Genomic DNA, 14,511 nt, shown 5'->3' on the forward strand with positions numbered 1-14,511 from the left:
TAAGGTTTGTTGAATAAATAAGAAATAAGTAAGAAAACCAAAGTTCTATATGAAAATCACAGTCATCCAAATAAATTAGTAAATAGATCCCAATTAAAGCAAGTTAATGGACTTAAAGAATGTGATAGTTTCCAAGTGACAGATTGAAGTAAAAGCTTATCAGTGTGTGTATAATGGGGAGGACAGGCAGGGACTGGGAAGCATATATTTTTCCTGCTAACAAGGAAAAAGGCAAATATAACTTCCAGGAAAAACACACCCCCTGCCTAAGAAAAACTCCATATGTAAGAAAGACAGAGTCTAAACACAGAACAAACTAAACAAGGATAGGATTATACATAAATCGAAGAGTATGAAAAAGGAGAATGCATTTACATATGATGATCTGTGAGAATCAGCTAGATTATCCTCTCTCAGTAGGTCCATAGGACAAGGTGCAAAGCAGATACAGAAGTAGTCGGTAGGAACCTGGAACTATGGCTTCAACTCTGAGCCAGCATTTCCAAGTTGATTTTCTAGAAAGTAGGTACATGAAGCACTTTGATAAAATATTTCAAAAATTAATTTAAATCTAACCAAAGTCACTTCCTCCCCATGCAAAACATGCTGTCCACCCTAAAATCCTGTCCTTTGTCAGACCTGAAGACAAGAAAGAAAAACAGTAAGCAAAAAACACAGCTCCAAGAAACTGTGCCAGGATCATCTAGAATTCTGGGAATTGTTGCTTTTGTTAGGAATGGTGCAATCAAAGCACAGGTTGGCCAAGAGGGAGGCTTCATGTGACAAATTGTACCATGTTCCCTCGTCCAAGTTAGACGGCTTACGTAGTTTGGGTGGACACTTCATTGCTCAATTCTCCCTCCAGAATTCAGGGCCTATTGCCTTGAATGAACCTCTCTTTGTGGGGGGGAGAGGATAGATGTGCTGCTGTGTATCTGGGGTGGGGGGAGGTTTCTGCCATCCATTGCCAGATTCTTCAAACTGGGAGCAGGACCCCCCAGGGAAGCCCGCCCTCAGACATTCCTCAGGTCCGTGAAGAATTCATCACTAGCTTCTCTGTACCAAGCAGCCCACATGGAACTCCACCATGGCACGTGATACAAGTCTTGTCACTGCATCATTTCTTATGCCTCTATCTCCTCTGCCGGTCGGTGAGCCCTTCAAGCCAAAGACTAACCACAACATGCTCATCACTATACCTTGTGCCTCGCACATTTATCTATACAATAACCAGGAGACAGAGACAAGGGCAGGGACAAAGATCTTGAGCCCTACTATCTGCCCCGTCGTACTTCCCCTTCGTTTTGGGTTTTTCTCATCACTAAGCATTTTTGGCATTTATGAACCTATTGTCTAAGGATAACAACATACCAAAAAATTACCAAAAGCTGTCATAGTAGAGGTTCTGACTGAAAACCCACCTACATGACCTCGCCCACCTCCCCATGCCACACACTCCTGGGTGATTCTGTCCCCCTGCAGATTATGGTGACACTGTTCTGCTGTTGACCCACAGTTCAGTATCTCCAGTCCTGACCTTGCCTCTCGGCTCCAGACCGTTCATCCGACTACCTCCTATACACCTCCATTTGGGCAGTCCTCCAAGCGCTTGAACTCAACTGAGCTAATGACCACTTGCTAAAGGGTCTCCCTGCCTCCAGCCCCACCCCATGTCTGCCCTGTAACAAGCTGCAGATCTGACTTAGTACTGTCTGCTTAAGTCTTTTCAGTGCTAACCCTTCCTCCATTACCTTTTCTTGTAGGATAAAGGCCAACTCCTTAGAACAGCAAGTGAACCCCACCCCCATCATCGGCACTGCTTTCCCCTCCTCCACTGTCATCACCCACTCTTTCAATCATATGATCCAGTTCTTACCTCCATGCCTGGCTCACTTAGGCCTCTTTCAAGACCATGCTTCTCTTGGACTCACTTTCTCTTGGAAGCATTTTTTCTGAATTGCTTCTAAACTCTCTACCCAACCTAAGCTGAGTTACAAGCCCATCTTCTCTTCTACGGGCTTCCCTGGTGGCCCAGTGATCAAGAATACACCTGCCAAGGCTGGAGACGCAGGAGACGCAGTTTCGATCCCTGGGTCAGGAAGACCCCCTGGAGGAGGAAATGGCAACCCACTCCAGTATTCTTGCCTGGAGAATCCCATGGAGAAAGGAAGACTGTTGGGCTATAGTCCATGGGTTGACAAAGAGTGGGACATGACTGAGCAACTAAGCGAAAACACACACACACTTCTCTTCTACACGATGCCTGGTGGTAAACAGAGAGCACTCTGTGTTCACAATGGGATGACCTCCCAATGTACCAAAGGAAATAAAGCTCAGAGAAGTTAGGGAACTTGCTCAATATCACATGTACTCTAAAAGTGGCAACTGGCACCAAAACTCTGCTCTCCTAATTCAGTTCTCCTGCATAGACAGTAAAGATTTTCTGCAATTTCGCCCTAAAAGGCAGAAACTTCACATCCCCTGTCCACAGTTTCTTGTCTTGTTAGTTCATGAGCTCTGTGAAGGTCCAGTAGAAGGCCTGACAGTAAGGCCCAACTGATGCCTTTCCTTGACCGCCTCTCTTGTAACCATGGCCATTGCCCAGCACCATGGACTGGAGGCTGGGCCTGGAAACCTGGTGGCCATGGGGTCCAGACCCCAGGTCTGGAGAATGGGATTTGGCCATGGAAAATGGCAGCCTCAGACTACCTCATGATGGCCAGCCCCCATGGCTACCCACTGGCGGAGCAGCTCACTTACCAGGACATCCTGCCCCTTCTCTCCTCCATAGAGGACGGCTCCCCTCACTCCAGCCTCAACTGCCGCTAACTGCCCGCCCCACTCAGGATTCCTGGCCTCTGATTGGGCCCAGTCCCTGCCAATCCACTTGGAAATAGAACCTGTGCTTTCCCCAGCATTCCCAGGGCCAGGTCTTCCTCAGAAGCCTTCTTCATTCACTTAACTGGAGTCTCTGGATTCATGTATGAAGACGTGCTCTGGCTGGCCCTGCACTGGGCCTCCTGGGTCCTCTGCAAATCCTCCTGGTCCACACTCTGACCAGAGTCTCTCCCAGACTGAGCTCTTTGAGAGCAAAACCAAGTGTTGCTTTTATTCTATATAACAAAACTTAGCACAGGCCACAGTCGAGACAGATGACTATTGAGGCTTTATTACTTCCTCCCTGTGTGTGCATGCTAAGTCGCTTCAGTCGTGTCTGACTCTTTGTGACCCTATGGAGCCTGCCAGGCTTCTGCATCCATGGGATTCTCTAGGCATGAATACTGGAGTGGGTTGCCATGCCCTCTTCCAGGGGATCTTCCCAACACAAGGATCGAACCTGCATCTCTTCTGTCTCCTGCATTGGCAGGCAGGTTCATTACCACTAATGCCACCTGGGAAGCCCACTTCCTCCCTTCCAAAAGCCTTTTCTTGAGACCCCTCCACCTGCAATGTATTCTCTCAAGTCTCTTCTCCACAGGACAGAACCTCAGGTTTAAAATCCACTGGGCAGAGCAAGTTGTAGGAAACTACCGGAGCTTAAAGTCTGGCCCAGGGCAACGTGCAGGTGATTTGCAGGTACTGTGAGAAAGGAGCCAGGATGTAGATGGAGCACTGCCAGTTATGCTTCAGTAAAATACGCCTTCCCCCAAGCTACAGAGGCTCAACAAGTCAGACTCGTGAGCAGAACGTGGAAGCTGGTGTGGGCATGCGGACAAGGGAGGTGCTGGCCCTCAGGCTGCTGAACAAGGGAAACCCTGAAAGAGCAGAGAACAAAGCGCTAAGAACAGTCACAGAGACAACCTGAAGGCAGGCCCAAGGCTTGGGGACCAGGCATGGGGCAGTGACCAAATGGACCAATGGGTGCAGGAAGAAGAGGCAGGATCTGCAGGAGGACTCTGAGGGGTTCAGTGGCAGCTGCAAGGGCTTTTATTAATGGGATGGACATCTGACCATCTACCAGGGGCAAACAAATAGCCTGAACTTGATATGAACCGTTTCCTGTTAGCACTAGGAAGCCACCAAATGCTTTTTAATCAGGGAGGTGATAAAATCAGATCTATGACAAGCTCTAGATCCATCTATGTTGCTGCAAGTGGCATTACTTCATTCTTCTTGTACCACGTCTTCTTTATCTATTCCTCTAACAATGGACATTTAGGTGGCTTCCACGTCTTGGCTATTGTAAATAATGCTGCAGCGAGCACTGGGGTGCATGCATCCTATTGGACCCACTCTGCTCAAAGTTAAGTGGCAGCCTGGATGGGAGGAGGCTTTGGGGAGAATGCATGGCTGAGTGACTTTGTTGTACACCTGAAACTATCACAGCATGTTAATCAGCTATACTCTAATATAAAAGAGAAAATTAAAAACATAACAAAAATCAGATCTATGCCCAAGAGAGGATGGCTCACAAGCAGAAGAGATTAGAAACTAGCTAAAACGTTCTGGGCTTCATCTGGGGCTCATCAAACCTTTAGAAAGGGCTACAGAGCAACTCTGAAAGCTTTGGGGGAATAGTAGTCCTGGTTTGGGGACTGCGTGTATCCATGGCAATAAGCCAGTTGGTCCAAAAGTATTTTCTATCATCTGGAAATGTTAAAGTATCTTAGGGCATTCATAGCAACTCCACTCACATTAATGTTTGAAGACCAGACATTTCGAATCCATCCAGGGTCTCTCATTATTGGAATCTGGAAAACAAAAACATTAGAAAATAATTCACGGTGATGTTCTGAAATTACTGGTAGCGTTTGCACAACCTCGTGAATGTACTAAGAACTACTGAACTGTATGCTTTAACATGGTGAATTTTATGGTATGTGAATTATGTCTCAATAAAAAAAGAAACCGAGGACTTCCCTGGTGGTCTCATGGCTAAGACTCCATGCTCTCAATGCAGGGGGCCCAGGTTCAATCCCCAGTCAAGGAACTAGATCCCACATGCTGCAACTAAGACCTGGCACAGCCAAATAAATATTTTTTTAAATAAAAATAAAAAAGGAAATTGAATAAGAAGAAGGATGTAGTGAGTTTTTTTTCCCGTGTGCTCAGTTAGAGGGTGGGGTTTGGTAAGAAAGGACACAACATGAGGTCGTAAATCTCTCTCTCTTTTCTTCATCATCTTCGTCCTCCCAAAGCACGTGGACCTACTGGGGAAACTTCAGGAGATAAGGCAGCGTGAAGAAATGACAGGATGTGGAATCTGAAGACACGTGGGCTTCCTCTACTATGTCTTGGCTATAGGGACGCACGGGGCTAGTTCTCTTAACTGTATAATGGATGTAACGATAACCTCAGAACAGACAGGTGCGTTGTGAGCATTAACGGAGTCCACTCAGGCGAAGGGGCACAGCCTCACACACAGACGAGCCGCTGAGACTGTTGGTGTGAAATTATCCAAGCAAGTAGGACCCGCACTGTCTGCTTTTCCCACAGGGACCCCAGTTAGAGCTCCCAGCCTAAGGGACATGTTGAGTTTTCATGGGCCTTAAATTATCCCTTAAGCTGTACCTGTATTCTGAATTCAATTACAGCAGAACCAACGACCCTTGAAGGCCCTCACTCCTGTTCCCCTCACCCTGTCATCCCCCTGCCCTGTCACCCTACCTACTACTCAGCTGAGGCATTTAGCTTTTCCGGCTTGCATTGTTGACGGGCTGATCATTAATGGTGTTGCTTTTACCTCCTGGTTCATTGAGTTTCTCCCAGGGGCCAAGTACTATGCTAGGTAGTGGGAATACAAAGACGAGTAAAATATAAATCTTGCCTTTGAGTCATTCATGATCTGTGGACTGTGTTAGTCACTCAGTTGTGTCAGACTCTTTGTGACCCCAGGAACTGTAGCCCACCAGGGTTCTCTGTCATGGAATTCTCCAGGCAAGAATACTGGAGTGGATTGCCATTCCCTTCTCCAGAGGAACTTCCTAACCCAGGGATCGAACCTTGGTCTCCTGCCTTGCAGGCAGATTCTTTACCGTTTGAGCTACAGGTAAATTTATGGTAGCTACACGGAAGTCTATCATTCATGATCTAGTAGGGGTGAGTGGGCAGGAAGACATATAGAAAAGGTTTCCATGGCCGGGGCCACCATCGAGACACAGCTGGGGTCGGGTGGGAGCACAGATTGGGGGTGGGGGAGGGAGCCAACAGTTTGCCTGTGGGATATATCAGGATGGCTCTGCACCATCCTCAGAAGGTGATATCTGAGCTGTTTCTGAAGAGAGAGGAGGGGGAGAGTCTATCCCAAGCAAAGAAGGCGTGTTCAAGGAAACAGCACACATATTTGGGGAACAGCCAGGAGTGCTCATGACTGGAGAACATTCCATCCTGTGCAAGAGACATGGAGGGGCCTGGGATGGTCTGTCGTCAGGAGACATGGATAGACTGGAGCTATTTTTTAAAAATTGTTATGCCCCCCTTAAACCAAATTTTTTTGCAGAAGCCTATATTTAAGTAGAAGGGGAACGCTATGGTCATTTTCAGGGAAGAGGACTGGAGTCCCCAGTCTTGGCTACAGAACCCTCGCTTCAGAGAACATGGGGTTTGTTTAGGTTTTTGTTTTTTTGGCCATACCATACAGCATGTGAGACCTTAGTTTCCTCACCAGGGATCGAACCTGTGTCCCATTGCACTGGAAGTGAGGAGTCCTAACCACTGGACCATTAGGGAAGTCCCCAGAGAACACAATTTGAGAACAATCACTGTACACAAGGGGGGATAGCGAGGGGCGGGACGGTCAGACCTGTGTTTCACGTAATTGCTCTGACATGTATATGTTGGAGGCAAAGAAACACATTTAAAGGGTTTGTGTGTGTGTGACTAAGCCACATGGCTTGCCGGATCTTAGGTCCCAGCCAGAGACTGAACCCACGCCCTCAGCAGTGAGGTCTTCCCAGGTGGCTTAGTGGTAAAGAATCTACCTGTTAATGCAGTACATGCAGGAGATGCAAATTCGATCCCTGGGTCAAGAAGATCCACTGGAGGAGGAAATGGCAACCTGTTTCAGTGTTGTTGCCAGGATAATCCCAGGGACAGAAGAGCCTGGTGGGCTACAGTCCATGGGGTTGCAAAGAGTGAGACATGATTGAGCGATTGAGCATGCACGCACACCTCGGCAGTGAAAGCTGAGTCCTAACCACTGGACCACCAGGGAATTTCTGGGTTTTTTTTTTTTTTTTTTTTTTAAGATGATTCTAGCAAAAGGTGCAGTGTGTAAAGGCAGGTGGTGACGGGGTGGGGGTTGAAGAGAAAGGGGCAGCTGTGAGTCCTGCCTATGGGAGAGGCCACCAGACTTGGTGAGAGACTCAGACTGGTCAGGTGAGTGAAGAGGGAGATTCTGTGGATGACAGAATTTTCTGGGTGACCTGGGTGGCCAGGTAGATGACATTGTCATTAACTAACTGAGGGAAATTGGAAGGATAAATTTGGAGAGGACTACTTGAGTTTTCTGGAACATCTGGAATAAAAAGGACAGAGCTTCCTCTAAGAGAGAAACTGGGAAGGAGGCAGATGTGAGTTAGGGATTCGGCCCAAGTCTAGATGCTGGTTGGGAAAGTGGAGCAAGGCAATTGGTTTCTTCATCTATAAATTGCTTAATATAGTAATTGTTTCAGTCCTGGTTTCAACCGATCAATGCATTTGAAATGCTTCTTGAAATCCAGCTACCACCTCCCCTTCATCTCCTATGGATTATTATAGCACGTGGCAAAAACTATACCCGTTGGATTCAGATGTTCTGTACCATACAACTCAGATTCCTCAAGGGCACAAACACAATCACATGGCCACGAGTGCCAGCCGGGTACAATAGTTGCGCTGATTTTACACTCATGAGGTAGGTTAGGAAGGCTGGCAGCAGTTTAAATTCACAGTGCTTGGATTTGATCCCGATTACAAAGGAAGTTTCAAGTTAGATACCAGATATATATTTTTACTGCCATGAGAGCAATGATTCCGATCCCCCAAGAGTTTGGTTTGATTTCAAAGATTAAATATATATACAAGAACACCAAACATGGTGAACCCGTGTATTTCAACAATAGTTTCTCTCAAAGCTAAGAAGAAAATTATCTCACTCCACCCCCACAGCTATTTGTTGTCGTTCAAAATTCTAACACAAAATTTGAAGCCCAATCTATGGACCCTGGGCACCAAGCGGTTAGCAACCGTGGGGGAAGCCAGAAATGAACTTGGGTTTTGAACCCCCATTCTCCCACAAGAACTGTGTGGCCTTTAGGGAGGAATTTAACCTTCCTAAGCCCCAATCTTCTCGTCTGTAAAAAGAAGCGAACAATAAGAGAACAATAAAATAGTTCTGGAGCTGATGTAAGAAAAGAGATAACACTGTATAAAACAGTAAAGCACAAATGTTAGCTGCTAATCCTGGATGATGATCATAACGTTGGAGACTGGATGTCAGGAGCAGGCAAACGTCTTCTGAACAGCTGGTTTGCTTTCCCCTAATTCACACCATGAAGTGTGTGATTGCTCAGGTCCTTCCTTAGGCACTGGGGGCCAGAGCCACACTTCCACTTCCACACTTCTCCTTGTAAATGAGCCAAACTCTATCACATTCACATTTGTGTTAGCCTCATTCTTGGCTCTATCTTTTTTTTTTTTTTTTGCCTCTATTTCCTTTTCCCTTTTCTTCCTCACTTAATTTAAATGTATGTAACCACTATGGACTGACTGTTCGTGTCCACTCTCACCCTGCTTAAAATTCAAATTCAAAGCCCTAATCCCCAATAGGATGTTATGTGGAGGGAGGGCTTTGACAGGTAATAAGATCATAAGGGTGGAGCCCTTGCAATGGAATTAGTGCCCTTAAAAAGAGACAGGACAGAAATGAGCTCTCTCTGCCCTGTAAGGGTACATCAGGAAGGTTGCCATCTACAAGCCAGGGTCAGAGCTCCCACTGAACCAGACTCTGCTGGTGCCCAAACCTTGGACTTCAGCCTCCAGAACTATGAGACTTAAACTTCTGTTGTTTAAGCCACCCAGTCTGTAGTATTTTTGCAACACCAGCCTGAGCTGATCAAGACAGAAATTCTGTTATGTTTTGAACCATCTTTTGTCCTTTGATATATACAGAAATAGATATGAAAAGACAGGTAGACAGCTAGATAGATATAGAACATGGGAAAGTGGTTGGGAGAATGGACATAGTAAATATAGACAGGATAATAGATAGGAGATAGACACGTTTCTGCTCTTTTCCTTTATGCTGTGTTGATTTGCTGCTCATTTGACTACATTAATCGTTATATAGTAGAGAGCACCTGAAATAGAAACCAAAGGGCAGAATTATACAAAGAGATTCCCAAGGGCTCTTTATCTCCAAAATTCTATAAGCTTAAATGCATGTGCCCACCCCCATCATGATTCCAATGCCATGACTCCTGTCTTCCGCAGCTCAGCCCCCTCTGTCAGCACAACTCAAAATAAGGGAAGAGGGTAAGGAAGGGTTTGCCCTGGTGGGAGGAGATAGGTGAAGAGGAGGACACTATAGGCGGGGCCGGAATGGGACCCAGTCAGCCTCTAACCTGGATCCCCCGGGTTCCTTAGAAGAGTGTAGAAATGGAAAGATCTGTAGTCAAGAGATCTGGATCTAAGCCCTGGTTATAATACTTAACTAATGCTTCATCTTAAGTAGGTCACTTCATGTCTCAGAAATTCAGTTTCTTCAACTACAACACAAGATTAATAACACTTCCTCCAACTTCAAAGCTCCCGAGGGTAGGTCAGGTGCCTCTGAGATTTCATGTCTCTGACCCATTCTCTGAGTTCATGGGATTATACCAGGCACACCCGGATAATCCAGGATAATCTCCCTATTTTAAGGTCAGTGATGAGTAATCTTAATTCCATCTGCAACCTTAATTCTTTTCTGCCATGTAATTAACATATTCACAGTTTCTGGGGATCAGGACATGGACACCCACCTGTGGGGGAGAGGTCACTATTCTGCCTCCTGATGGGTCTGCCCCCATTTCCTCTTGCCCCTCTATAGTTCATTCTCCATGCTGTAGCCAAGGGGAGCTTCTTGAAACACAATCTGGTCATTTAACCTCCATGAGTAACATCATTCAAGTCAATATATAAAATGTATCAAGTGGAAAAGAATCTGCCTGCCAATGCAGGAGACCCAGGCAAGAGACTCAGGTTCAACCCCTGGGTTGAGAAGATCCCCTGGGGAAGGAAATGGCAACTCACTCCAGTATTCTTGCCCAGGAAAGAAAGAGGAGCCTGGTGGGCTACAGTCCATGGGGTCGCAAAAGAGTTGGACACGAATGAGCATATACAATTTTTAAACTCTTTCTTAACATGATGAATGAAGTTTCTACCCACCTGTCCAGTCTCACCTCCCACCCGCCCTTCAATCTCTGACCCACTCACACTGGGCTTTTCCGCCTCTCCTATTCAATAGATTCCATCCAGCCACAGGGCCTGGGCGTATGCTGTTTCCTCTGCCCAAGACACATTTCAACTGGTGAGCCGCTACGGATCCCCCAGACCGCACCGTGTGTCATCTCAGAGAAATGGTTCCTGGCCTCCTTAACAGCGGTTCCATCCTGGCTGCACTCCCTGATCACTCACCCCCTGATGGCACCCTCATCTTTCCCTTCCAGCACTTAGCACGGTTAGCAAAGTTACAACTGTTGGTGTCATTCTCCAGCTCAAGACATCCACCAGGGACAGTACCTGTGGTTCTCACCACCGCATCCCCTGAAAGGTGGTCAATGGACACATGTTGAACGCAAGAGAAGTGTCACTTTTTCAATATACAGAGGAGGACACTGGACCTCAGAAGGTCGAGGAACATGGCCAAGGTCACACAGCTAGCAAGCAGGGGTTAGTGAGCTGGGATTTGACCTGAGAGTTCCAACATCACTCCATTTGCATTGCAGACAACTGATACGGGAGTGGAGCTGCTGCTGCTGCTAAATCACTTCAGTTGTGTCTGACTCTGTGCGACCCCATAGACGGCAGCCCACCAGGCTCCCCTGTCCTTGGGATTCTCCAGGCAAGAATACTGGAGTGGGTTGCCATTTCCTTCTCCAATGCATGAAAGTGAAAAGTGAAAGTGAAGTCTCTTAGTCGTGTCCAACTCTTTGTGACCCCATGGACAGCAGCCTACCAGGCTCCTCCGTCCATGGGATTTTCCAGGCAAGAGTACTGGAGTGGGGTGCCATCGCCTTCCCCGAGTGGGGCTGCTGACGGTTTGATTTTCATGACCTCAAGGGAAGATGAAGGTGGTGCTGGTCCTGCAACTGCTTGAGATGTAACTTCCAGGACAGAAACTTCCACTGAAGGAAGTGACCCCAGCACAGACTCTTATCTTAGCCTCCTAAGGTAAGAGTGCACAGCCCTCACAGCTGCCACTGTTTCAGGCCCAGATGTAATCGCAGTGGTGTGCTTAATAGGGGAAGCTGTGTCTGTGTGTGTGTGTGTGTGTGTGTGTGACTGATTACAGATGGCCTTAAATTCTTTGCTGCCATTGACAAGTGAAATCTAGCAGCCCTCCCCTTGAATCTGAGAAAGACTTCTTATTCATTCCATGTGATAATTTTGTTATTTTTGTTTGTAATGTTTCAGATTGCAAGGCAATAAATAATATAGTGTATGTAAAATACTCTGTCTATTATTTACTACTGGTATTTTGACTTGTACAGTCATAATTTGTTTCAATGATTTCATTTTAACATCCTCCACTGATGTATATTAATAATATAAGTTCAGATTTAAAGAATGATGGGAAAATGGTGCATGGAATACTTTCTCAAGTATTGGGAGTTCAGTATGTTTTGAAAATAGCAATTTACTAATTCAATGGACATGAATTTGAGCGAACTCCAGGAAATAGTGAAGAACAGGAAAACTTGGTGTGCTGCAGTCCAAGGGGTTGCAAAGAGTTGGACACTTCGTGACTAAATAACAACAAAATTAACTTTTGGGGAGTAAGGAAATGGGTTTTATCAAAGTCCATTGTGGGCAATAGTAATACTGGCATTGCTGCTGCTGCTCAGTCGCTTCAGTCGTGGCCGACTCTGTGCAACCCCATAGACGGCAGCCCACCAGGCTCCCCCGTCCCTGGGATTCTCCAGGCAAGAACACTGGAGTGGGTTGCCATTTCCTTCTCCAGTGCATGAAAGTGAAGTCGCTCTCTTATCCAACTCTTAGCGACCCCATGGACTGCAGCCCACCAGGCTCCTCCATCCATGGGATTTTCCAGGCAAGAGAACTGGAGTGGGGGTGCCATTGCCTTCTCCAAAATACTGGCATTATTACCTGGTAATACTGGCACAGAGCATTAACTCCATACCTTATTAACAGTGAGGTGAGTATGTTTAAAAAAATTTTTTTAAAACATCTGAGCAAGCCTGACAGACTTGCTTGCTCAGTGATCTGGAGGACAAGTGACATCCTTCAACTCCCGAGGTCGTAAAAAGCCTTCCTGCACCCCCTCCACGTTTTGTGATGCTCTTTGTGGGAGATGCCAGCTACAACGTAAGAGGCTTGACTACCCTGAGATGTCCCATCCGAGAGGCCCTGTAGGCCCTCCTGGCCGCAGTCCTGGCTTGGCCCCACCTTCCAGCCACCCTCACCAAGCCACCAGACCCATGAGAGAAGCCAGTGTGGTCCTTCCAGGCCAGCCTGTCCAGCAGTCAATTTCACTGAGTCATCATGTGAGGAGGCGAAGCATTACCCAGCCAAGTCCTGCCCGAATCCTGACCCACAAAATCACAAGCTGTAATGAGACAGTCATTGGATGAAGCCCCTACATTGTGAAGCATTTTGTTTTGGAGGGATAAACAGCCAGGACAGAGGATGTGTGTCGGGGGAGGGGTCTGGGTTGCATCTCCCTGTTTGTTTATACACAAAACTACATCCTCGCCTCGTTTTCTGGTGGACAGTGATCGTGCTTATTTCTGCAAACATGTCTATGTTTTGCTTGTATCCCTTGTACTGCAAGGAGATCCAACTAGTCCATCCTAAAGGAAATCAGTCCTGAATATTCATTGGAAGAACTGATGCTGAAGCTGAAATTCCAATACTTTGGCCACCTGATGCGAAGAGCTGACTCATTTGAAAAGACCCTGATTCTGGGAGAGATTGAAGGTGGGAGGAGAAGGGGACGACAGAGGATGAGACGGTTGGATGGCATCACCAACTCAATGGACGTGAGTTTGAGTAAACTCCGGGAGTTGGTGATGGACAGGGAGGCCTGGCGTGCTGCAGTCCATGGGGTCACAAAGAGCCGGCCAGACACGACTGAGCGACTGAACTGAACCCAGTTTGTGTTTCTGTGTGTTTACCTGTGTCCTCTTATTTTCTGTGTGTCTGCATGTGTGTATTTGTGGCAAAATGAGGATAACTCTCTCATGTGGAATCCAGTCCCAGTGCATACACGCCTCCTTGCCTATTTTTGAGAAGGGCCCACACAGACCTATCAACATACACACGTGTGTGTCTATACAAGGATAAGGTTTGATGGGGAAGAAGGACATAACCTCTAATTAGCTGATTCTAATGGGGAATTCATTCAATACAGGCAATTATGGAGCACCCACTGTTTGCCATGCACTATGCCAGGAGCCAGGGATCTAGAGAGAAGCAAGACTTGGTACAAAGCCTAGGGCAACACCAGGAGTCTAGGGACCTGGAGAGGATCAAGCCAACCTGAGAGCCCAGGGCTCTCAAGGCAGTGACTCTGGGCTCCTGGGGCGCCTGAAGCCCAGTAAGAGTGCTCAGTCCAAGCCCATGAGAGGGCAGCTCCGAGCCAAGCCACCCCTACTCTACCCTGCACACATGTCAGTCTTCCCCAAGGACTTCTGGGTTGGTATGAAAGTGAAAAGTGAAAGTTGCTTAATCGTGTTCGACTCTCTGCGAACCCGTGGACTATAGCCGGCCAGGCTTCTCTGTCCGAGGAATTCTCCAGACAAGAATACTGGAGTGGGCTGCCATTCCCTTCTCCAGGGGATCTTCCCAACCCAGACACAGAACCTGGGTCTCCTGCATTGCAGGCAGATACTTAACAGTCTGAGCCGCCAGGGAAGCCCATGCAAAAACCAGTTCTGAGGTGGGGCAGATAAATCTGGAAACATCAGATAAAACAGAGATAAAGATTTATTCCAGCATAGCTTCTTAGCACCCTTACTACCTCATTGAATGCTGTCAGTCTCCTAAAGGGAATATAAAATGCAGCATTTCCCCAAACCACACAATCTTGAAATCCCTTTTCACTGAGCAGATGATGATACCTGTGTGTTCAGTAACTCATTCAGGGGACATCCTGAGGCAGAAATAACAGGTGTGGTCTCCAACCCCAGGGGCCAGTCAACCACATTTCCCATCTCCACCGTCCCCCGGGGAAGGCAAGGCAGCAATTCAAGTCTGAATGGGGAGACTAGTGGAAGAAGCCACAGGAAGTCGGGGACAGAGGGAGTGAAATGAAAGTCATTCAGTCATGTTTGACTCTTTGCGACCCCATGGACCATACAGTCCATGGAA

The 14,511-nt window shown here is 47.0% G+C and overlaps 1 protein-coding gene across 3 annotated transcripts in view; it reads right to left on the bottom strand.

Annotated features, from left to right (window-relative positions):
• LPIN1 (lipin 1) overlaps positions 1-14,511 on the bottom strand; it is a 130,223-nt gene that overhangs the window by 91,613 nt on the left and 24,099 nt on the right. For 2 of the 3 annotated variants that reach the window (XM_061433280.1, XM_061433276.1), the window contains exon 2: positions 4,635-4,691. In XM_061433280.1, coding sequence (XP_061289264.1) covers positions 4,635-4,691 — 57 coding nt within the window. Of the gene's footprint in view, positions 1-2,760; positions 2,834-4,634; positions 4,692-14,511 lie in introns of those variants that run through there. The other variant, XM_061433289.1, reaches the window with a different exon arrangement.

Source organism: Bos javanicus, chromosome 11, assembly GCF_032452875.1.
Source record: "Bos javanicus breed banteng chromosome 11, ARS-OSU_banteng_1.0, whole genome shotgun sequence".
NCBI classification, from domain to species: domain Eukaryota; kingdom Metazoa; phylum Chordata; class Mammalia; order Artiodactyla; family Bovidae; genus Bos; species Bos javanicus.